The sequence below is a fragment of the Hetaerina americana genome, unplaced genomic scaffold (genome assembly GCF_022747635.1).
Source record: "Hetaerina americana unplaced genomic scaffold, ioHetAmer1.1.p SCAF_3, whole genome shotgun sequence".
In the NCBI taxonomy this organism is placed as follows: Eukaryota; Metazoa; Arthropoda; class Insecta; order Odonata; family Calopterygidae; genus Hetaerina; species Hetaerina americana.
Window position 1 is genome coordinate 83,102,625 of NW_027286874.1, and position 24,646 is coordinate 83,127,270.

General features: G+C 35.6%; 1 protein-coding gene across 1 annotated transcript in view; it reads right to left on the reverse strand.

The window, feature by feature from the left end:
• IntS1 (integrator complex subunit 1) overlaps window positions 1-24,646 on the reverse strand; it is a 67,217-nt gene that overhangs the window by 33,307 nt on the left and 9,264 nt on the right. The window contains exons 6-16 of the mRNA XM_071587599.1: window positions 22,003-22,199; window positions 21,535-21,697; window positions 19,930-20,226; window positions 18,174-18,287; window positions 17,151-17,297; window positions 13,785-13,996; window positions 11,897-12,049; window positions 11,144-11,321; window positions 5,816-6,027; window positions 2,748-3,060; window positions 1,221-1,586 (exon numbers count right to left, since the gene is read on the reverse strand). Coding sequence (XP_071443700.1) covers window positions 1,221-1,586; window positions 2,748-3,060; window positions 5,816-6,027; window positions 11,144-11,321; window positions 11,897-12,049; window positions 13,785-13,996; window positions 17,151-17,297; window positions 18,174-18,287; window positions 19,930-20,226; window positions 21,535-21,697; window positions 22,003-22,199 — 2,352 coding nt within the window. The remainder of the gene's footprint in view (window positions 1-1,220; window positions 1,587-2,747; window positions 3,061-5,815; window positions 6,028-11,143; window positions 11,322-11,896; window positions 12,050-13,784; window positions 13,997-17,150; window positions 17,298-18,173; window positions 18,288-19,929; window positions 20,227-21,534; window positions 21,698-22,002; window positions 22,200-24,646) is intronic.

Sequence of the window (24,646 nt, forward strand, 5' to 3'; positions counted from 1 at the left end):
AATGGATTTCCGCAGGAGACAGTAGATAATCAGGATGTACACTTGGTTAAAACAACACCAAGGTGTAATTATATGAGGTCTGTTCAAAAAGTATCACGAATTTTGAATTTTTGCAAGTTACATAAATTTGATTTTTTGTGCTGTTATGTTGGTACTTATATCTCTCACTTATGCCGAAAAGTTCGGCCATTTTGAATCTTCAGTTCATTGTTGACAGCTGTTTTGCTTGGATGTGTTTTTGCTTCTCTTCGATTTTTGCCTGTTCCAAAAAATGGATAAAAGAATTTGTATTCAATTTTGTGTGAAAAATGAAAGTAAGTGCGAGGATGCATTCCAAATGTTGACTGTGGTATATGGAGAAGCTACCTTGGACCGAAGCAACATTAATCGGTGGTACAATATGTTCTCAAAGGGCCGAGAAGATGTGAACGACGAAGAGCGTGCCCGATGCCCGAGCACGTCAGCAACAGATGAAAACATTGATTAAGTGAAGAAAATAGTATTGGCCAATCATTGAATCACCATTAGAGAAGTTGCTGAGGACCTAAACATATCGATTGGCTCGCGCCATTCGATTTTCACCAATGATTTGGGCATGACACGGGTCACTGCAAAATTCATACCAAAATTGGTGGAGAGAAACCCACCATCGGCATTAGCCTACTCTAAACGAAAGGTGCTAAGGGACCTGCATCCTGACGTCCCATCCGATGGCCGGCGTATTCAATCAAGTGCTCTCCATACAGCACCTGAAGTAGGGATCGGGATACCACTGAAAAATATCTGCCACTGCTGGGTTTCAAACCCAGGCCCTCTAGGTGGAAAGCCAGTACATTAGCCACCATCATGATCCCAGGACCACAATTTTGTAATAATTAAGACTAGCATCCAATTCAAAATGACAAAACAGAGAACAAAGTTTAGGAAATGGAATTTGAAAGGATTAACAGAAACGACAAGAAAGGGGTATCACCAAGATTTAGAGAAAATTATGACCGAGGACAGGAAGCTCGGTACTATATGGGAAAACTGAGGACACATCAAAAAAGGGATATTGACACTCACAAATGAAACTATAGGAACAGTAAAGAGGGAAAGGACAAGGAAACCATGGACTACAAATCCAATGATTAGAAAGATAAATGATATTCCAGGACCTTATAGTAACAAACAAATATTATGGCTCTGCAACAACTACTGTAACTCCAGACCACTCTTACCAAAACTAAATCAGATATTTCTGTCAAATCTTCATGATCTGTATTCATGGCTAAAAACTGTACATAAGCATCAACCAAGGTGGGATCATTCTCGACTTGGCATGCTTGGCGAAGTGCAGTCACAACTCCTGGACGGAGACTTGGGAAGTGAAGAAGCTGTGGTAAACGGCATAAAAGCCAATCATGCTGTGCCACCCTGGATGCCCCAACAGCTATTCCTTTTCCTGATAGGCTGATGTCATCCAAATGGCCAACAGAGGGAGGAACCCTCTGAGGGGCCAGGGTGGAAACATTTGGTGTCTCTCCCTCGACTTCCATTGGCTCCTCATCATCATGGCCAACTGGATTAAGCACCAATTTGAGACCCTGCAAGATAAATAATTCAGATCATTACATGACAAAATACATCATATTTCTTCCTCAATTTCCTTAGAACTCTCTTAGAAATTAGCTTTGGGTCTATTTTAAATGGATTTGATGATGGTCATTCATGATTTTTTTTCAAAAATTTCTTTTCAAAAATGTCTTTTTTTCTTTTAATACAAACTACACATGAGGGAAAAAGCTTAAATTGGAAACAGTAACCTTACACTACAAGAGGCATGAAAAATATAACCCTATTTCCCTAAAGCTAGTGGAATGGCTACAATATCACTAAAATTTTCTATTACTTTAAGAAGAAATTGTGAGAAAAAAGGGACAGCAGCACATCACATCTTTTAAGTTACATTTACAAAAAAAAAAGCTTTCACTTTTCTCCAATACAGTACTATTACTCATCCTCTTGCTCCTTGGTGCTCCTTACTCCTAATTTGAACAAATTTGATGTTATAAATGTTGTTGACATCAAGATCACTGCCCAATTCTTGCCTTATGAGATCTTTTACAACCCAAGTGATTACCTAAGACCAAATTATAGGGACTAAATGTATCATTGGGTTATGCTTCATGATTATTTCATATGTACACATGTAATTTTTTATCTTCATTGCAGATTATAACATTCATGATATTGAGATATTTCGGTGAGGTGGAAAGGAATAGACATTCCTATGCGGGTGACTTAAACAACCCCATGCGCAAACATTGGAGAAATTTTCTCAAGAAAATGCATGCATAGTTATTTTGCATGAATTGAAAAATATTTGAAGAGTGTCTGTTAGAAGAGGTACACAAAAATAGTTTGAAAGGTTTATGCAAATTTAGGGAGATATTACCACATGGGTGTATCAATGTTATCTTCAGTTAGTAGCAACTCTTGAAGTAACAAATAAGTTTCAGCCAGCTTGGTCGATTAATTTGTCTTTATCAGTTATTTGAAACAAACAAGGCAAATGATTTCAAATCTGAACAGCAAATAATGCTGAACGTTTAGGATAACCCAAAATAAAAGGAATGACTGAGATGGTGTTTTTCCAGTCTGGTTAATGTCATACTGATTGTCTATTCTATCCTGATAAAATATGATTCCCCACATGTTCCAAAAATTATTTTGGTATTAAAATTTAGCCAGCATTTGACACAAACCTTAATAGCCTGTACTCTAGATGATACTTGCTGAGAACTCAAGCGACGAAGGAAATATTCAAGCACTTCACAAGCAGTATGTGATTCCTGGGCTTCTCCTTCTGATACCTCTATGCCATCTTCACCGCTTGAGCCCTGAAGAAGAGCTTGTAAATGGCGCAATAGGCGAAGCTGCTTGTTATGCTTTTCCCGGGCCTTGGATGACCCTTGGACAGGATCAACTCCTTCTCCCATGTTAGCTGCTGACACTTCTTCTGAGCCACTCATGGCATTTGAGAGTAGAAACTCACAAAGACATTGGACTGGTAAATGGCTGCCATTAAAATAAAAGTTCACATGAATAAGAAGCTTTCAAAATTGAGAGGTAGTTTTGAGAACACAAAATCAAGTATTAATGGCCTACATCAAATATATTAGAGAACAACGAGCCTATGTAGATAACAAATAAGTTCCTCATTGGCGTGATATTAATATGATAGTAAAACCAGGGATAAATTTGAGAATAGTGTGCATTAGATTTTGAAAATTTATCCCAAGTAAAGTACTGTGTTTGTGATAGTGTTTCAAACCTTTGCTGATAGAAATGAATAAAAATATTATTTTCTAATATTTTAAACTTCCTAAATATGAAAGTAATTACTAATTCTCCATATTAAAGAGCTCAAAAATTGATGTGGGTGTAATCAGGCATTTTATATTTTCAGGAGTTCATATGACAATTAAAATTTCTGAAAATATAAGTCAGTCAGAGCCATAATGTTTAAATATAAAACAGACAAAGCCAAAGTGGCGTTAATACATTTTCTTCCCCTAAAAAATATAGTGATTTATTGGGTAGGTCACTTGTTGATATTCTTTCTGTGTATATTATGTTAATTCTAATGGTACAAGTCATTGTTCTGTTACACTTTGCTGCTCTTGTTGAACTTATAATATCCATCCCTTAAAAAAACTGGATAAATTTTATTTCTATTTTTGATACAACAAATACTACCATATCACAAGGTGCGTTCAAGTTCTCACATCACCTAATTTTTTATCAGGCCTGGGAGTACAGAGAAGGATGTAATTGTGCTTCAAATGCACAGGCACTCTTTAAGAAAACAAGATATACATCAATGCAATACGTTGAACAGGATTTGTATAGCTTCTGCTAGAGTGAGAAGTATTTTAAATACTTAAAATAGAGTTGTTTGGTACACAAGAACATCATGTAATCGATTTTTTCTACTAGCAAAGTTTAACACACACCATTGAAATTTTTGTCAATTGAGTGAGACATGTGGTGATGGTACTATGGATGTGAAAAATGGGTGTCTGCGGGTGTCACCATTAAAAGATGGTGGAATGTTCGGTGTAAACAAACCCAGAAGTCTTGGGCACAGACCAGCAGATTTTTTCAGGGAGCAAAAGGAACCCCTAAAGAGATGTTCTCAGTGGTCATGGAATTGTGCCATCGGCATTGTGAAATTGTACATATTTTCAATTATGTTGAAAGGTTGCTTCTCATATGGATCAATGAAAACAATTGCATTGTGACACTATTAACGTTAATATCATTTGAGAGAAGGGGAAAGTAATTTTTGCTGACATCGTTGTGATGATATCAGGATCATTAATGGCTGAACAAGTCTCTATGGGGAGCCATGCATGGTTCCAGAAGATTACAAGAAAAACTGAAATCCATGGCATTGTGAAGCATGGTGAAACAGCAAGCTCCAAGGTAAAGCAAGCAGAGAACTTCATCAGTGACTTCAAGAAACTCATAGATTCTGAGGATTACTGACCCAAAAAGGTGTTCATTTCTAGCGAGACGGGTTTCTTATGAGAGATGATGCTGAAGCAAACATATATTTCTACACGTACCAGTACAAGAGCCTCACCACAAGCCAATGAAGGGCCATCTCACGCAGCTATTTAGCACAAATGCAAGCGGCGGATTGGAAATTAAACTTGCTCACAATTCAAAAGGTCTATGAGCCTTCAAGAAACGTTATTTCCAAAACAGAGGCTAAATTTTACGTGGATATCGCGGGAAACTATTGCATTGTACCATGCGCATAAGGCATCACCTTAATAATGAAGTGGCAATGCATGCCAGAAATTAGTTTAATGATAATTCTGAGTCGTATTTTTATCAAATTTTGAAGCATTGGCAAAAACAAATACTTCAACACAGCTTTCTAGTAAAAAGGAATTAAGTGGGTATCATAAATAATTAACAATTTATTTAGATTATTTTTTGCTTTTACAAATCAAATTTGCATTCCCAGTTGCTTCATTCCACAATAGAAGAAAAGATAAACATGATCCATGATCCTAAACAATGTATGCATAGTTTCCTTTGAATAAACCGTGTACATATTTATTTTTTTTGTCATGGAACGCTTTAACGTATTTTATATTAATTTATGAGTGAAAAGTTGTTTCACTAAACCAATGTTTCACTTTATGAGAACGATCATGGAACAAATTATGCTCATTTAAAGAAGTGCTACCCTTACTCACCATGCAAGGTGCTCATTAAGCAAAGGTTTCACTGTAATATGGTATCAGGCACATTGCAACTAATGAAATACAGTGATAAAAATTCAATTGAAATTTAATCTCATGGGAAAGTAATAATAGTGTCATTTTCACCATAAGGTGAAAACACTAACTTATATCAATTCCTCAGTGGATTCTTGAATCATAATGTGCACAAAAATGTGATTCCTTCACTCTGATTAATGATTCCTAGTTTAGCACACATCCAACATAACTTGAGAACTTACAGTACATGACATTTCTTTTCATTATTGAAAATTTTAGCTAAAATATTTTTGATTGGACACTATATAAACTGGAACTATACAATTTTGTCAGAAAAATATCACAATGTCTCAATTTCCTGAGACTATTATGGATATTATTATGGTTTATGAAATCTAGAAATTTGCTTTTAATATAATTTCATTCAATCAATCACTAATGAGTACTTACATCAAGGTAACCTCAAAAAATTATATTACTACTACATACAAGTCCTTAGTGCACTATAGACATTAGAAACAAAAGATAATAATTACCTGAATGCTCCATCTGAGCTCTCTACAAGATCTGCTAACCAAGGCATGGACTGAGATGTGCCTTGCCTGTGAATAACATCAAGAAGAAAGGCTGGACGTCGACTTCGGCACAGTAAGTGACCCATTCGATGTGTAGCATTTAAGCTTCGCAACTGCTCTAAAACAGCATTTGGTGGCTTACGTGGTGTCCCAGTTGGATCCATTGTAATTAACTGCACCATAGAAAGAATAACATAAGAATAATTCCAAATTATAGAAAATGCAGTTGAATTAGATCCCCTGAGGACAAGTTATTGATCTCAGTCATGTCATTGCCATTGTATCTTAATTAGGAAATATAACAGAATATTCTAGGCTAAAATAATCATTACATTTGTCAAGCACAAGAATTTTTCAATGGTACTAAGTCAAAAAAATTAAAATAATAGCTGTTTGGGCAGTCGAAAAACAGTTCAACTATCAACAGTTTAAGCACCTACTGCAAAAGTGATATCTGCCTAACTGGCATTGATATAACACAAAATTTTAATAAATTCTCCCATTCAAAGAGTAAGTTTTTGAAAAAAGGCTGCTGTTGAAAAGCAAAAACCTACCATGATCAGAACAACCCCCAGTCATCACCCCAGCAAACGGAAGTCGAGAGATTTAATATCCTCTCAACACTCTATGATCCATATTGCCAATAACATCTGAGGCATCGTGGTTGGATGAAAAAGCCCTGGTAGTAATTCATCCTTGGACAAGAAGAGACAATTAAGCTAAATGAGCTATTACTTTGGGGTTATTATCTAGTCATTATGTTAGAGGTCAACTGACAACTTCATCTTTCAGTGGCGCCAGCACTCCAATGATGAAAAGAAGTGAACCAAACATTTCACATCCAAAACATTTTGAAAAAGTGCTGCTATCATGATGCCTTGGCACCCCAGACAATAGGGACCATAGGTAGACCTCTTGGTTCACTGGGTCATTCCCATTAAAATAATCAACAAGAGAAGTTCTTTTTGCAGAGCCTGCCAAGTACCACTTAAAACACCGGATGTTTGACTTTTGCGATATTTTTGCATGAGCACATCATCACAAATTCTCAGGCTTGGGTGATCTATCTCTAAAGCACTCGCTGATAACAGACATACCATTTGGATGTGATTTTCAAGCTGTGTTAAAAAGATTTGCATTGCCAATATGGCTGCTGGCATTGCAGTTTTGAAAGTGGAATTAAGCACATTCAAAGCAAAGAATGGTTTCTGTTTGCCACCTACAGGAAAGAATACCAATATTTCACCACTAATCTCTAATAGTGATAAATCATCTATTTCAGCAAGGCATCCAGATATTGTTTTGGCACTATCTGTTAAAGAACACCTGCACCCGCTGAAATTTTAAGTTCAAAATCACAACAAAGATGCTGGTTCAGATTAAACCCCTCGGAAAGCCCTCTACCATTGTTTTTATCTCATTTAGTTACCCCTACTATAGCTCATAAATTAATCACTCACACAAGGTGTATTCCCATCCCCTTTAAAAATTTCTAAATTTATACCAGTTGACAAAAACAGTTGTAGTTCTGATGACTTTAGAAACTACAATCTTATAGCAATATAAAATAGTTTTTCAAATATTTTCGAAAAGGCTTTGCCAACCCAAATAATGCTATATATTGAGAAGTTCAATAATTTTTCTGTTATCCAAAATGGGTTTAGGAAAGGGAAGTCCATGTTTTCCGTGACATATGGAGCACTATACATAATTCTTAATTCTCAAGATAACAAAAAAGAGACATCACATCTCTTTTTTTACTAATAAAAAGCATTTGATCATGTTAATCATTCCCGGCTTATGAAAAAAGGAACAAATCGGAATCAGAGGAGTCCAACTAGAATAATTCAAATCTTATCTAACACAACATTTTCAAGTGGTCACCTTTAGTGTGGATGGGATCAAATACACCTCTGAAAGTTGTGGTATATCTTTAGGCATTCATTTTTAGGGCTAGGTATCTTTATGGTCCATCCTATGACCAATTATTTTTCTGATACACATAAATGACCAGCCATTACCTATGACCAGTATCCCTGGAGTGCAACCAATTCTATATGCAGATGATAAAAAAATTCTTATACCTTCAAATTCATCAGACAACCTAGCTCTATAGTCAAGAATGGTATGAGATCACATAAACAGATGGTGCAGTGATAACTTCATTAACCTCAATATAAAAAAAGGAAAATGATACACTTTTCCAACAAAATGGTTGATAAAAGCTTACTAGTGAATGAAAATGGTTAATCCATTCAGCAAGTCTCCACGATAAAATTCTTAGGTTTTCAACTAAGCTCAAATATCTCTTGGGAAGAGCACATTACATTTCTAAATAAAAAATTGAGCCCCACATGCTATCTGCTATGACAAATTAGACACAACCATCTGGCAAGAGGACAAGTACACCTCAGAGCAGAGATGAGGATGTCACAAAGAAGAGGGTGAAGACACACAACCACTAAAACAGGGCTATTAGATATCTCCTATGGTAAATTCTATTCCTATGTTATCTATAGTATTCCTTTTTGGCGACATTTTTACTTATCACATAATGCATTTAATCTGCAAGGAGGATTGTCTCTCAGAAATCATATGATTCCCCATCCCAGCTAGTTTTCAAAGATCTTAAATTACTTCCTCTACCATACATATTTACCTGTATATTCTAAGCTTGACTACCAATATTAAAAGAAACACAACCTGGTTAACGCCAAACAGTGATGTGCATGGTCATTACACAAGAGGTACTAATGATATACCACCTAAGATAGAAATGTGTAAGAGCCAAAGCTTTACAAGAAGGGCCCAAGGAAATGGACATAAAATTGTTTAATAATTTACCTCGAAGACTGAAAGAAATTGAAAGTGTTGGTAATTTAAAAGTGAAACTTAGTGAGTACCTGCAAAAGGAGATGATTTATTTTGTGATACTTAAATACTCGGTAGTATAACCCTTTTATACACTTTTACTTATTTCTGTGTTGTGCAATGTAATTTTTACATATTGACATGTAGAGTGTTTTTTCCATATTCCTATGTAGTTTGTGGCATCATATTTGACATGCCTTATTCCATGTACAATTGACCTCTTGTTTCATTATATCCAGATTGCCTGGTGAGAATAAATAAACTAGACCAGGTGGTATAAGAGCCTATGGTTCCTGATGAGGAGGTTTTTCACCTGTTTCTTTTTAAATCTGGTCTCAGAGTTCCCTAACTAGAGTGTCTTTGAACCTCAGTGAGGAAGTAGGAGATAAGTTTAGTGGGACTCCACCTTGCGCTGAGTTTCAACATAAGACTTAGTTATTATTCAAGAAACATATGACAGACCCACAGCGTGGATATCATGCATAGTGCAATGATTGAAATCATGGATTTTCTGACTGACCGCCTGTACTGATATGATTAGCTCCTTGGCATATGTATTACTCAAGGAGTTTAGCTTAAATAAGACAGTGCCTTCTTCTGAATATGGGTAGATGCATGTGAAAGCAGAATTTGTGTTTGAGCATTATAAATAAAGTTTGATGAAACTGTTGAAATGTAGTGCCTCCAAGGTTCTACACCCATATTCAATTGCATCACTCCTAGACTTAGGGACTGGATCCCATGTTCTTCAAGGAACAAGAGACATGAGAGACCCCTTGGTAGGTGCCTAAAATTATTCTCAGGGTATCCGTTCTGAAGGTAGACATTTATACCATTAATTACATTTTTTAATGCATGGCAACAGAGAGAGTAGCCCTGGGTCATTGATTTAAAATTTCAAGGAAGTGCGAGTATTAAAACATGGATGATTCTGCACTTTATAAATCTAGCAAGTAGAATTGCACTGTAAGATCTTTCTCGGCACCTCCAAAAAACAAGATTGTTTGGTCTTCAACCTATGCTAACCAACAATTTAAGCCAAATGAACATTCAAAATGCAAGGTCTGCTCACAATGATGCCACTTGTGGCTGCCAGAGCATTTCATAATCTATGCTACAGTCCTGACAAATTTGAAACTAAAGTTCACAAAGACATACCGTTCTTTGAAATCCATCAGTTATCTTCATTTAAAAATCAAATTTGTGAAATGCAAACGTATAAGTACAAGAAATGTCATTTGGGAATACCCTTTCAAGCATTTAAGCAGTATATATAATATCTCAAAAAAGGACTACATTTGCTAGGAGGGGAATCAAGATGGCATCTATTGATAACATGCCTCTGTGTTGCTTCTGTAAAACTGTTATAGATCTGAAGGGAAAGTTTATCTCCTGTGATCTTTACTCATGAAACTTCCATCCCAAATAATCAGGCCTAAATGATCTCTCACAAAAAGCACTACTTGAATGCCGAGACTTATTTTGGAAGGGTTTTTCTTACTGGTGCTAAACTTTAAAAATATCAAACATGGCGAACGACATCGAATTTCTCCAGTGTGAGGAGAGTTTCCTAAAATCAACGCACTTTTCTACGCCTGTAAATCCCAAAAAAGTTGTTTCTTTTGCCGGCCAAGTGAAACTTTCAATGCAACATTTTCAGAGTGCAAAAATCACAGTCAAGGGGAATGATTTTTACACACTGAAATTGTTGCATTGAAATACATATTAGCGAATGACTCCATTAAAAGTTCCTGTTGGGGCATCTCCCGCAGTTTCTTGGACTTTGTGAAGTGAAACTTGCCACAAAATCCAGTAAAGGTGTACTACAACATCTTCCCCTAACAGCTAAGAAATCTTCACCTACTACAATGGATTAAAAACAACCAACTACTTGGAACTCAAAGTACCCAGGTGAGGCTTCTGTTTATGTCATCCAACACCTAATATCTTAGATAATTTCTGCCCTGTTCCTGATACCCAAAATATTCTTGAGACTTTCGCTGTTGAAAATAGAGAAAATACAGATGAGAGCATTCCTGACATCAAAAACAAGGAATTCACTCGCGTTCATCGTAAACGCAGACGTCCTACTCCAGCAATGGGACTCTCGGTTAAGAAGTGCTCTCTTTCTGGTGTCCCTAGACAATTGAATCTACATATCTGGAACTTCACTCCAGACACAATGAAAGAAAAAGTATTTAAGAATCTGAAGGAACAATTTCTGGAAATTACAGGCTCGATGGTTGAAATTGAATGACTTAAGGTGACTCTAGGCAATTACGCCTCCTTCCATATTACAGTCAATGAAGATATTTTTACCCTCATTATGAAGAAATTCCACAAAGTTAAACCTGAAACTGTTATGTTTCTTCAACAATAACAAATTCAAATAATATGCATTACAGCAATGGACATTACCTGAGAAAGAAGAAGGCTGGTTTGTTCTGTAATAGCCATTTTGGTAGATGCTGCAGCAAGGTGTGACTCAAATTCCAAAATGCATTGTTTCTCTAGAGCTGCTGTCTGTAATTCTTTGGTACGAATTTCTTCAATGGTTTCCATTCCTCCCATTGTTGGTGGTGGGTACGTGAAATGACTGAAGGTGGAAAGAAGTAATGCATATCAACTATCAAAAGTAAACATTTCTAAAACACTCTTTGAGTTTAACAGACCAGTGACAGCCAGAAAACCACGAATACTTGGTTTAGTAATATGCATTGTATTTTAAAAGCTATAGTAACTTCTTCATAACATGCAATTCCTTATGAGTTACCTGATTTAAATAAACAGAGGAATCATCACTCAGTTTAAACTTGCAACCTCATCATTAGCCAGTAAACCAGTACGCACAAGCATAATTTTCTATTTTTATTGTTCAGAAATGTTATAATATAGAATTAATTAATACAGTTGATTATTAAAATACCAATGTCTCACATAAATTGTAGTGAAAGACAAAAAACACAAATCAAGACAAAAAACTAGATATATTTATTTAATTTAAAAGATTGCATTCAATTTGGATAAATAAAAAAAATATTTGAGAAAGAACATGTTCATGAAAGTACGGTTTCATTTAAGATGATTAACATTGGTATGATTTAAGTTACAAATTTAACATTGTAAAAATGAAAACAAGACTTCCAAAATGCATTATAAACTGGTACTAACTTGGTGATACACATTTCCATGAAGGTGCGAAGAGTTGGATATTTTTCCCAAGCAATACTGCCAAAAGTAGTTGGATTGTGAGCAGAAATAATGAGCAGCATCACCCATGCTTTCCAATATAGGTTGGATATTGCTAGCTTTGGTGGGCAATACCTATAGATTTAAAAGACAGTAACATCCATTAAATAAAAGAAGCCAACAATTGACAAAAAATCTACAAAAATATTCTGAAATACATACACAATAGAAGACAAACTTCTTGAGCATTAAAAGCATATCACTGGAAAAATTCAACTACAAAGGTACCTATTGTAGTAACAAGTTTTTAGTCAATACTTATAGAGGGATAAATTTAAGGCAAACTGTAAGAATACTAATATCAATTCAGGGAGAACAGAAGATAGAGGAAAGAAATAGTCCATAAATCTAAGATTAATGGAAGAAAAAATATATATACCCGTGAGTCAAGGTATGTAATACTCATGGACTTTGAGAAAGCTTTTGAAAGTGTTCAATTCAAATCTGACACTTCAAGTCACTGGTAATTCTTAAGTAAATTTAAAACATGTTAATGTGGGCTCAACTGAATTATCTCATTTATCACATCTATTTCTATTAACACTAAACGAATCAACCAAGTTTCTATTTAAATAAAAGACTGCTTAGCTGTTAATTTTCTTCCTAAGTTTTCTGTAGTAATGACTTTAAAGAAGAAAGTTGAACTATATTCATTTACATGACTGGTCGTTGTTGCTAAAATATTTAAGAATGCTACAGCTGAAGGTACTTAGGGTAGCAATACAATTTGGTAAAGACACTGGAATTACATTAGATTTTAGTAGAGCACAAATGAAATTTGTTCATGGAGTTAATCAGCCCTTGAACAATTAATATTGCTTTGACATTGCTTCTTTGCACTACATCAATATTCATTGCAATCAGCATTTGTGATGCATTTTATAATGCATAATATGCATCCTAAACTGCCACAGCCAACCTCAACTTCCATTTAAGTTCTCTACACAATTATCTCCAACGATTTTATGACATATTTTGTATGCCAAAGCTATGTATTAAACTTTGCATAAACTTCCACTCCACACGCCAACTGTGAACAGCCGCTTGTCATCTTTCAACTTCCAGTAACATAATTTCCTGAACCTGCCATTTTATTTGATGGAAATTTAATTCAAATCCACCAGCAAATAGATGGACCTCGGCCATTATATGTTTTCAGATTATATAGTGTGTACTGTGATACCAAACTCAAATCAGAAGCCTGTATGTTCAATTTATCAAGAAACCCTAGCCTTGATTAATGCTCAACGTTACATTTTCTTGGCTGGAGCAAGGTACAAAAGTGCTACTCCTAATTACCACTCAATAAGCCACCAGCATTATAGGGCCGGACTATCGACAATGCGTGGGAGTCTGGATTTACCAGGATTTACTGAACTGTCAAAGATTAATTTTTTAGAACATATTTTAAACAAATGAATCACAGCTGTATTTTTATATTAAGTTTGAAATAATTCTAAAAATAACACATCTCTACCATCTGATCACAAAGTATAAAATATGAATGAGAGTAGTCCTCATTATAGCTGGCTTGAAAATTTAAGCAAAGTAAGAAAATGTCTTTGATGAAGTTTTCTCGGGTTTTCCACCAGGTCAGGGGTTCCACGTTGGCCGACGTTTCGATGCCCGACTCGTGCATCGTCTTCAGAGTAGATGATGTGCATCGTCATCTACCCTGATGACGACGCACAAGTCGGGCATCAAAACATCGGCCAACATTGAATCCCTGACCCGGTGGAAGACCCGAGAAAACTTCATCAAGCAAATACGCCGGGAAAGCACCAGATCTTAAGAAAATGTCTATACTAACCCAGAAGGCAAATTAATATTTTCTGGATGATGATAAGCACTGAGGCTAAAAATGAGATCTATTATTTCTAATTTATCAGCATACAACATGGTATATGGAGGATGAGGGAGATTAGTGCAAGGGCTCATGTCATTGGCAGCAGCCAGGGCAGCTGCTCGTTTCACTAACTGGTCACCAAGTTCCAAAGTATCTGGGGCGCTCAATGGATGTTCCTGTAGAAGAGAAAATAAATCAAACATTAAAAAGGGATATCTTTATTCTAGACTTTACCACTTCAATAATAATTTTTAACTCTCATGAAATTAATGCCAAATATAAATCACTTCTTGGTGTCTAACACAGATAGCACCACTTTGATGATGTCTACATTAGCAATTCAATATTATCTAATTAAACACATATTAAACATTATTAGTCAATTATTACAATGTGCATACCATATCATGCATTCAAGTTTAACATTACCAAAGGATATATCTACATTTAACATAAGTTTCCTCAAATAAGAAAAGAGCATGCATTTACATATTAGTAGCCATCAACAGGACGGATGTACAGAACTGAGTTTCTGTGAAACTCTAAGCTCATTTTCTCTTAGCTAAAATTCATTGGATACAGTTTTCTAGAATCCCAACCAGCACCCTAATTCAATAATTTTATCCTTGATTTAATAATTCCTGAATTGCATTTCTAATTTGAGACAAAGGAAAGGAATTATTCCTTATATTCCCACTCTGATATTTAGCATTTCTATTATACCCCAGAATGAACCCACCTTAATTCTGTTGTAATAAGGGGCAGGGATCAGTGGCATTATTGCCATGTTTCTTTGCATTATCTTCACAGAGAAGAGCAAAATTATAGACCTTTAATGATAACATGCATTACATTTGCACACTAATGTGCAAACCACCGCAGGGCATATTATAGGGCAAGTCTTGAAAAAGGTGAGGAAGAAATCAATAGAAGGGGGATTTTCATCAAAATTTATTTCCCTCGTTTAGTGCTATTGTTTTGAATTGTGAATGGAAAAATATAACTGAAACTATCAGCTCAAAAACCTACTAACAATTTAACTATTTTCAAGACCAAATATGAGGTGCTGGGCTTTCAATTCTTCATCCATACCATAAGCACTATCTTTTATGAGATACCTTTGCATCGTAAATCCACATTATTTCAATTACATGAGATAGGAAAGAATACAAAACTGACATCATCAGTATTTTAATCCAAAGAATTGTTTGATTCAGCTCTCCACTATTCTTCTCTATTCAGTTTTAATTCCCTCACCTCCAAAAATCTTCTTTGAATCATTTCCCTCCTAAATTTCCCTCTGTACTTTTCTCTTTTTCTTCCTTGTGGTATCTTCCATTGTATGTTCCTAACTAATCCAATAAAACTCAAATGTTGATCTAACTTATTCAAAACCAAGTTTTACTCCTGCCCAGGTATATGAATGATTACTCTTGCTCTAGCTTCACTCCTCGAACTGTGACATCTGTCAACAGCTCCTCTCTTCCTCACTCAGGGATTTTAGTTTTCTTTTTGCTAATTCTCATATTAAATTCCCTAAGTACTTGGCCCATAGAATTCAAAGAGTATAGCAAGTTCTCTCATACTTCCATTTAGGTGCAGCGCTTAAATTTGGACAAATTTCAATTTGAATTTCCCGCCATATCATAATTCCATTGGGTGTCGCGATTGGCATCATTGAAAGCTATAGGCATCTAGTGAACAGTCATAGCCTCAAAATGGCAGAGATGTTACATACAAGTGCGGAGTACAATCTAAGAGTCACTATTATCGAAAGTGTTTGCGCTGGGCGTTCACTCAGTGAAATAGTTCGATTCTTCGGAAACTCCAGATCAACTAGGACCAATGATACAAGTCATACACAACGAAGGTGTGACACATCTGTTGGAATCTAACCTAGTGAATGCAAGTTTGGTGGAAATGATAATTATAAGAGTACCGTTAAGATAAGTGAGTGAGAGATATATTAAGTTGCCCTTAGCAGTCAAGGCATCCAGAAAACCTAAACATTATTATTACAAGTATGGGCTGATCAAATTGCAAGACAGTTTATTCTATACTTTCTGGTCTATGTACATTCTTTCCCTTAGGTTATTATGGTGAGAGGATATGGATTTTATAATACATTTTCAGACACCAGAGAAGAGTAGGCATCAAGCATCAAGCAAATGTCATTAAGATATTCTTCTCAGCAAACTCAGGAGGAAAAAAAAAGAATAAACCTAATGAAAAGATATGGACATGGTCTTTCAATACACTTGGAAGTATTTGGGGGTTGTCTCTAAAGACCTTTCAGACAAATTCACATTGAAAACCTGATTTTCTAGTTTACTCTTCTCATGTATATTTTGTCGCCACCACCATTTGTCTCCTCACCTCAAGTGGTTACTAATTCCGCTTACACCATTCCCTCTCCATTCTAGGGTCCAAGATCAATGGCACATAACATTGACTTCCATACCATCTGCCTAACGAATCAACTGAGTGAAAAGGGGATAGGTAGAATAAAATGTGTGTAGCCAGATGAGTGCAACTGACACCAGTCTGACTTTGAATGTTCCTCCCTCCTATATATATATATACCTCTCTACTATAGGAAACCCTGCACTCAGAGGATGGATTACATTTCACAACAAAAGTATAAAAACAAAACTTCATTATAGGAGTAGCAATTCAAGGTAAATATGCTGCTTCCAATAACATCTCCATTGATTTTTTAGATATTCACAAAATAAGATCCTTTGAAATTTATTCCATAAAAATCAAAGAGCGAATAACACATTGCCATTAAAATGTACACATGGAACTCAACTAAATAAAAAATAAATAATGATGCTATGTACTTGGGAGAGATTTTCAAACAAATAAAATGCTTTTGAGTCACAGGAGTAGATCATACCAGAATTTTGCTGAAGACATATTCTGATGCATCCACAATAAAAATTATGAATTTCTCAGCTACTTGTCAGAAACAGCTTCTGGTATTAAATTATATATATCCTGAAATAAGTAGGATTGAAGTAGCAAAGTTTTCCAACATTAGGTTTAATTTGGTGTTGAAAAAAGAGAAACTGTTTTGGCTCCACTAAGTGAAACGTCACAATTATAGAAAGTGGTATGAAAATCTTTCCTTTCCCCATACACCCTGATTTATTCATGCTCGGATTTCATCACAAGAATTAATAAGGCAATGGCATCTGATTGGGAAGATTATCTCAAAGTAATAATGCCAATACAGGGTCTCTTAATAGGAATACTATGCATATGTTTTAAATTAATGTTATCAAAGATGGTATATACATTGCCATTCACTGCCTTTTTGCATACTACCTTTGAGATGCCAATGACAAATATCCGTATAAGAGTGTTTTGCAGCACAGGAACTTCAGCCGCTAGACGTTGCATCAAAGGTCGATCACTTTCAAAAGGCCAGCTGTCCCATTTATAATACTGTTCTGGCTGCTCCATGAAAAGTACCTGAGTGTCAAAGGAAAAGATTAACTGACTATTACATTTGGATGAATATTATATATCCAACCCAAGGTCTCCAGCCAGCAGCAATGAGCTCAGTGCTCCATCCAATGAGACTACCACATAGCTATTTCCAGGTAAGGTTTGAAAACATTTTTCAAATTTCTCAAACAGGAAATGTGATATGTGTCACAATGTTGCGGTATTATGATAACGAACTTAACTCTTAACTTTCTGCTGCAAATCGTACACCTAAAGAAAGAGTTACAGGGAAATAATTACATCATATTCTCTTCAACGCTAAGTTTTACATGCAAGTTAGAGGGATATTTATATAATGACAATTAATACAAAATATCAATTAACCAAAATGAACCAGTATAAAAAATTACCTAATGCTAATTACTTACAACAGGGCTATAAATGGGATTTATTCACCATTGCTATTCACAAAAGTCACCATTGTATTGTAAACAATATTACCAATAGAAGTTGACATAATTTGTTTTTCTTCAATACATAGTACAGCTGTCATCTTTAATAGATAGTATTAACGATGACAGATGGCAGAAAATAAAGAGACATTTCAGTTTATGATTGTTTATTGAGAAATTCCCTTAATGATAGAAAATTTCACTAATTATGAATTGTTACCCTAGAACTCCAATGCAATGGGCAATAATAACATGGTGAGGTTTAATTATAAATCACCAGCCATGTATAAAAAGATGTTAACAATTTTATTCCAAATTTTATGGAAAGAGTTCCAAATCAGCCAGATTTCATGCTATAGCAGAAAAAGCTATAATAATGTAATCAATCCCTAGATCATATATCTATAAACAATAAAGATAAAAGTTAGCATCTAAAATAATTACATACCTTATGCAAGGCATGAACAAATTCAGAAGGCCCAGGTCTATACATTCTTGGCACAGTTTCATGAAGCCAAATAACAGCATCTCTTTGAATCTTTGCAACTTGCATTTGAAATGCCTGAAAGTAACATTTTTTAAGTAAATATAATAAAATCCCAAATGACTTAAAAATAATATTTAAGTAAAACCATTGAAATAGACTTAATCTAATTTTCATAACTAGGCTAAATTCCCCCTTCTTCCTGTTTGTTCCCACAAAGAATAGTCTCAGTATAATCCTCTTTTTGTACCTTATTCTGAAGCCAGTATATAAACTCTCTTTACTCATCTCATATGCTTGAAACCCTTCCATGAGACATATCATTCTCTCAGGTGGTCTCATTAGGTTTATAATTAGACCACATTTTTTAGAATAATAAGTAAAACAAGCCATATTTAACACGGTAGTTAATAAAAATCACAAGATGATAAAGTGATCTGTGATTGTGAAGACCAAGGCATACATTCAAACCACATGGACTGATTAGTTACCTGATTTAGTTAATTGATAATGCAACAAATTAACTGATAGTTACCACATTTGTACAAGCATCATTACCAATTTAGAATAAAATAGAAAATGAAGTTTCCTTGGGTCTTCCATCTGGTCAGGGGCTCTATACTGGCCAATATGGAACCCCTGACCCGGTGGAAGACCCGAGAAAACTTCATGAAGCAAATACGCCGGGAAAACACCAGATCTTAAAATAGAGAATGGTGTCAAAATAGAACCCATAAACCCAATCTTTGCAGAACTAAACAACTAAGTCTAACCAGCTGTCAACTGACAATTAAGCAACCAACTAAAACTGAGAAAAGTGATTTCCAGGGAATTACATTAGCAACTACTGCAAAAACAAAAATAATTTCAATCAAAGAGGAACTCTGAAGAAATTGTTCTAATGAAATGCTTCAACTCCTCCAATTCCCCATTTTGTTCTTTATAGTTTAACTGACTTTAGCAGTTCTATCATTCATAATTCTAGAACACACCGAATTATTTCTGTATAATTGATAGGGAAGTTATATGATTAAAACAACAAAATAATTAATTGCACTCAACAGGATCAAAAGACCTAGGCTTGCCACTGGCTGGCTACTTGTGGAGTAGGCTTGACATTTTTCTCACTCTTAGTTCATGCAGTAATTCACATGCAGTCAACCTCAGAAGCCACCACTCCACAAACACAGACAACAGAATCTGAACAATGGATACAGAGGGTTTAGTAAAACACAATAAAATTCTAAATGACTTTTGAAATGCCATAGGTTACTAATTTCAAAATATCCAAAGATTACACCTGAACATTCCTTTAAATGTCCTAAGATGAGATTCTAATGCATCTGTTAAATTGAATACTCAAAATAATCTTACATTTTGATGAACTATCAAGCACAACAGGCCAATTCATCTCAATACTCCAAATGGGTAAATGAAAGGACTAACTTTGTAGTTCCACACGAAAACGATTTATTCACACGACCCAGGTTTCGAAGTAAAACTTCATCATCAGGTTTTTTTCTGGTTTCGAAGTTTTACTTCGAAACCTGGGTCGTGTGAATAAATCGTTTTCGTGTGGAACTACAAAGTTAGTCCTTTCATTTATTTATAATGAATCGGTTCCATAAAGTTACGCCAGAAACCATTAATTATACTCCAAATGGGTCTTTGTTGGGAATATCTCATTTGGTAAATTAATGCTAAATGTTTGTTCCAATACCTGTATTACTTTGATTTCCCTGCGATCACCTCGAGCAATCAAATTAGCAGCTTCTCGAACTTTTGGAGAAACTGCCAAAAATACACATAGAGCCACAAGATCCACAACAGCCACAAACATCCTTTCACGGTGCTCTATCTCACCACTTGGAGTAGCCAATGCAGGTGGTGGTGTTCTTTCTCGCATCAGACTCCTGGCAAGAGCTCCAAGATCCACATCGTGCCTGAGGACTCGAACAACTTCACGTAACAGAGCTCTTAGTGGCCTATGGTAATCTTCTCTCTTCATCAGAAGATCCTGCATTTGAATAGGAAATAAATAATATGTTAGCACAGTCAACAAGAGTCTCATAATTAACTCTTCCTTGACATTTATGCACAAAGAGAGGCTTCATAAGGACTACTTTTGTTTTATAAATATAAGAATGTAAAAACAATTTTGATTTGATGTAAACAATTGCTTTTAAATTATAATACCAAGAAATAGGTTGATGTTCCTTAATTAAAAATCATTTAATATTTGATTCATCATAAAAAAATCCTTCAACCTTAACTAGCCACCACCAAACGCATGGTTTGGATAAAAAGTATAGGGAACAATTTTTGCCTGATGAGACTATACCACAGCATGTTTGTTCGCAGGCTTGCTGGTGGAGGGCCTGACCTTTTACACTTGGCAAATACAAATCGCCTGCAAGGCTAGTCAAGATCGTATATTTAGTGGACCCTTGTTGAGTGTAAGCGCAAAATGCAGCGAACACTTGAACAGCAATATGCCATCAAATTTTGAGTTGGACTGGGGAAATCGGGTAAAGAGATGTTGGGTATGATTTCACAAGTGTTCAAGGATGAAAGCAGGTCACAAACTACAGTTTTTTAAGTGATACAAACTCTTCAAAGATGGCCCAGAGAGTGTGGCGCTGGACATTTATCAACATCAAGAACCGACGACAACGTGCAATGTATGAGTGAAGTGCTGAATTCAGACAGTCAGGTAAATGTACACATGATCACAGATCGCATTGGCATTGATAAGATGGCAGTGTGCACCATTATCATAGAAAATTTGGTGATGCAAAAGATTTGCGCTGAACTTACACGCCCAGTGCACCCAGCCACACCTACTCCAAGGTAACCAACTAACTACCTGATGAAAAACGGCACCTCGACCATTCCCCAACCCCTTTACAGTGCCGACTTGGCACCAAAAGACAATTTTCTATTCCTAAAAGTGTAATTCCCCCTCAGAGGACACCTTTATGAGACCTTAAGTGCCTTCAAGTTGAGGAAAAGCCACTGGCAAAAGTATGTTAACACTAAAGGAATATAACTGGGAGAATTTTGAGGTATTGTATCAATACCTTAAATTAATCTATTTTTCGGAAACTTTTCACGATACTTTTTAAAATACCTTTTCTATTGAATCAGCTGTAATGATGTAATATAAATTCACCCAACATATTAATTATATCTTACATGCAACTAGATGAACAGTGTGCTCACTAAAAAGTTTTTTGGAAGAATAATGGAGATGATTCCTTGGAGTTTCAATAACATTCAAAATAAATAATGGCTAGGTAGAAACAGTATAAATGTACAGGAGTACCTGGAATATTTCAGCTAGGAGAGTTGCTGCTTGTTCTGGAGATGCTTGGAATATCACAGCAATCATTGCCATATTATTGGGATTCCTAGCAGTTGACAACTCATTATATATTGTATGCTTCAAAACAGTCATCAAATTGTCAGGATGGGCACCAATTAACTCCCTACAGATATTTGTATTAGAGAAAAGAATACGATAATTTTACGAAAAACATATTAGGTAAATTATATTAGTATACTTCTGTACCATTTCTATCAGCCCATACTTTGAAGAGGCAAAAATGTGGCATCAACAGAAAAGTCAAAGAAATTAAAATCACCATAAACAATATAGGAAAATGAAGAGAACATAGCTTACATAAATATTAGACTAAAGCTGATTCCTTAAAAAAATAATAAAAGAAGAAATTAATTATATACATTCAACTCCTTAATTCATAATTAACTTCATTTTATATGTATTAATTACCTTATACCACCCAAGTAAAGGTTGATAAGTGCCTTAGTTTTCAATCGAATTTTGACTAAGTGACTGATGACTTCAACATCTCTCTGAGTATGAGAAGAACAATTTGTGCAAACAGACAATAGCAGCTCCTGAGCAGGTCGTGTCAATTTAGGATTTTGTAGCCACATTTCTAAGCGAGTTGCAGCAGTCAATCGTACCTGCAAATGAAAATAAAATGTAGATAGAGAACTGGTACACTTTTTGATCTACAGCCAAATTCTGATATTATTAATACGGTAAATGATGAGAATATCATTGTAAATGGATTCAGATTAAAATTACGGACAGACAGAATTTGCCCATTTCAATTGGCTTGGTAAGCAGAGATCATCGGTCACAAAAGGTGATAAATACAGATAGCATATGAAAGCCTCTAATTATGGCTGAAGCCAAGCACCTGGTGATATACAAAATGTTTTGGTGACCAACTAACTTAGATCAGAGAAAAACCATACACATGGATACATTTCTACAATCTATCCCTCCCACTCCCCACTCCTAGACCTACCACTCTTCTAAGTCAAAAATGTAATTCTCTTTCCTTCCCAGCTACATTGAAACGTTTTTACCCCTCAAACCTCCCTCTCTGACCAACCCTCCTCCTTTGATCAAAAAGTATACATAGCCAGCGTGCTTCTATGAGGACCACCTGACGATGACGTTCAACGTCGAAACCTGGGTCGTGTTTTTAAAATGAAGTGCGTGGAATTACAAAGTCAATTATTTCATTTCAATCTGAATCTTAAATCAATGAGGAATTCTATAGAAATAACTATGCTATTCATATGAAGGAGAAAAAACAGGTATGATCTCGCGCCGTCCCTGCCTTGCTAGTTAATGCACACCATAAGGTGCAAGAGATATAGGGAAAGGATAAGTGTAATTTTCAGTAAATATTTTTGCCATCCAGTTTAAGGTTAATAATAACTTTTCACAAAAACAAAGCTAGTCATAAGAATAATATAAGTTTGAATTCAATATTTGGCTCTTTAGTCTTTAGTATTCACCATTCATAAGACAAGACAATTTGGTATTAAAGGCATAGGTATGATGGTATTAATAAAAATATCAAGCAACCAATGGGACTCGAACAAATAAAACATTATGAAAAAATGTTCTATATTCACCTGTCTTGATTCATTAGTACTACAATTTGTACACATATGCAAACTATTAGGGACCATAGGTGGGTTGCAGTAGTCCTGGGGGTAGAGCGTTGGACTGCTGACCGGAGGGGCCCGGGTTCGATTCCTGGCTAAGCCTCTCTGGGCACCTGCAGCTCCACAAGCTATGTGATTTTTCGGGTACCAGGTCTTCCTGGGAAACCATAACCGGCACAAGGAAAAGAACTGGCCCCCCTACCCTGATTTGTGAATTTCACATGCTGTGGGGCTTAGTACTGGGTGAACTCTACCATCACCTACCAAACCGACCTTCAGGTTGATTACTGTGTTTATGGTTATTTTTTACATGGGACATGGTAGTCCAGTTGATAGAGCAATCAGCTACTGACCAGAGGGCCTAAGTTAAATTTTCTGGGCACCATCAGCTTTATCGAAGCTGAGATATTTTTGGGCACCAGATCTTCCTAGGAAACCATAGGTGTCACAGGGATAGGAACTACCCCCCCCCCTTCCCTGAAGTGCGAATTTCACCCACTCTTTGGCTTAGTACTATGTGACGTCTACTCTCACCTAACAAACTGACCTTTGGGTTGAAAACTAGGCTATTTGCTTAATTATAATTAAATGTATTAGGATATACAGATAGGAGTGAGTTTACCTCAGAAATAATTACATGTATGGCATGGCAATATATGCCAAGCCGTAAAACTAAATATACTCTCAGTATTAAATAAATGAAAAACTCCAATACCTGTAAACAGTTTACCTTTCTAAACAAAGTACAAATGAGATTAGTTGGCTAACGCCACAAGTCAGGAAGGGGTAAACGGTAAAAAGGAAAGGGATAAGAAAGGTGAATACGAATACACATATTTTTTCTATTTCTCACTTTGACTTGTGTTGTCGTGACGATTAACCATCCGTATGCTGAAGAGGGCTACTTTGTGGCCGAAATACGTGTATTCATATTCACCTTTCTTATCCCTATCCTTTTTACCTTTTACACCTTCCTGATTAGTGGTGTTAGCCAACTAATCTCATTTGTACCTTGTTTAGAAAGGTAAACTGTTTACAGCTATTGGAGCTTTTCATTTATTTAATACTACTAGCTGTAAGAGCTCAATTCTATCAATATACTTTCAGTAATAAGAATTAGCTAATAAGTGATTACAAAATCAGAATCTGTAATAATAAGAATGTGATATTGAAAATGATTTTTTGGGATTGTGAACTCTCATTACATCATGAGTCCAAGGCATTATGTACCTTCAATGGAACAGGATTTTGAGAGACAAACCCTGAATACCATATATATAATCCAAATAAGAGTTATAAAACTAAGTAAAGAATAATCCTTTCCTTCCTATGAATGCAGTATATGACCTTTATGTAATCGGTAGTAAGAAACCCAAATCATAAACATCTATCTAAATTGTAAAAATAATATAATCCCATCAGTGCTTACAATAGAACTAAATGTA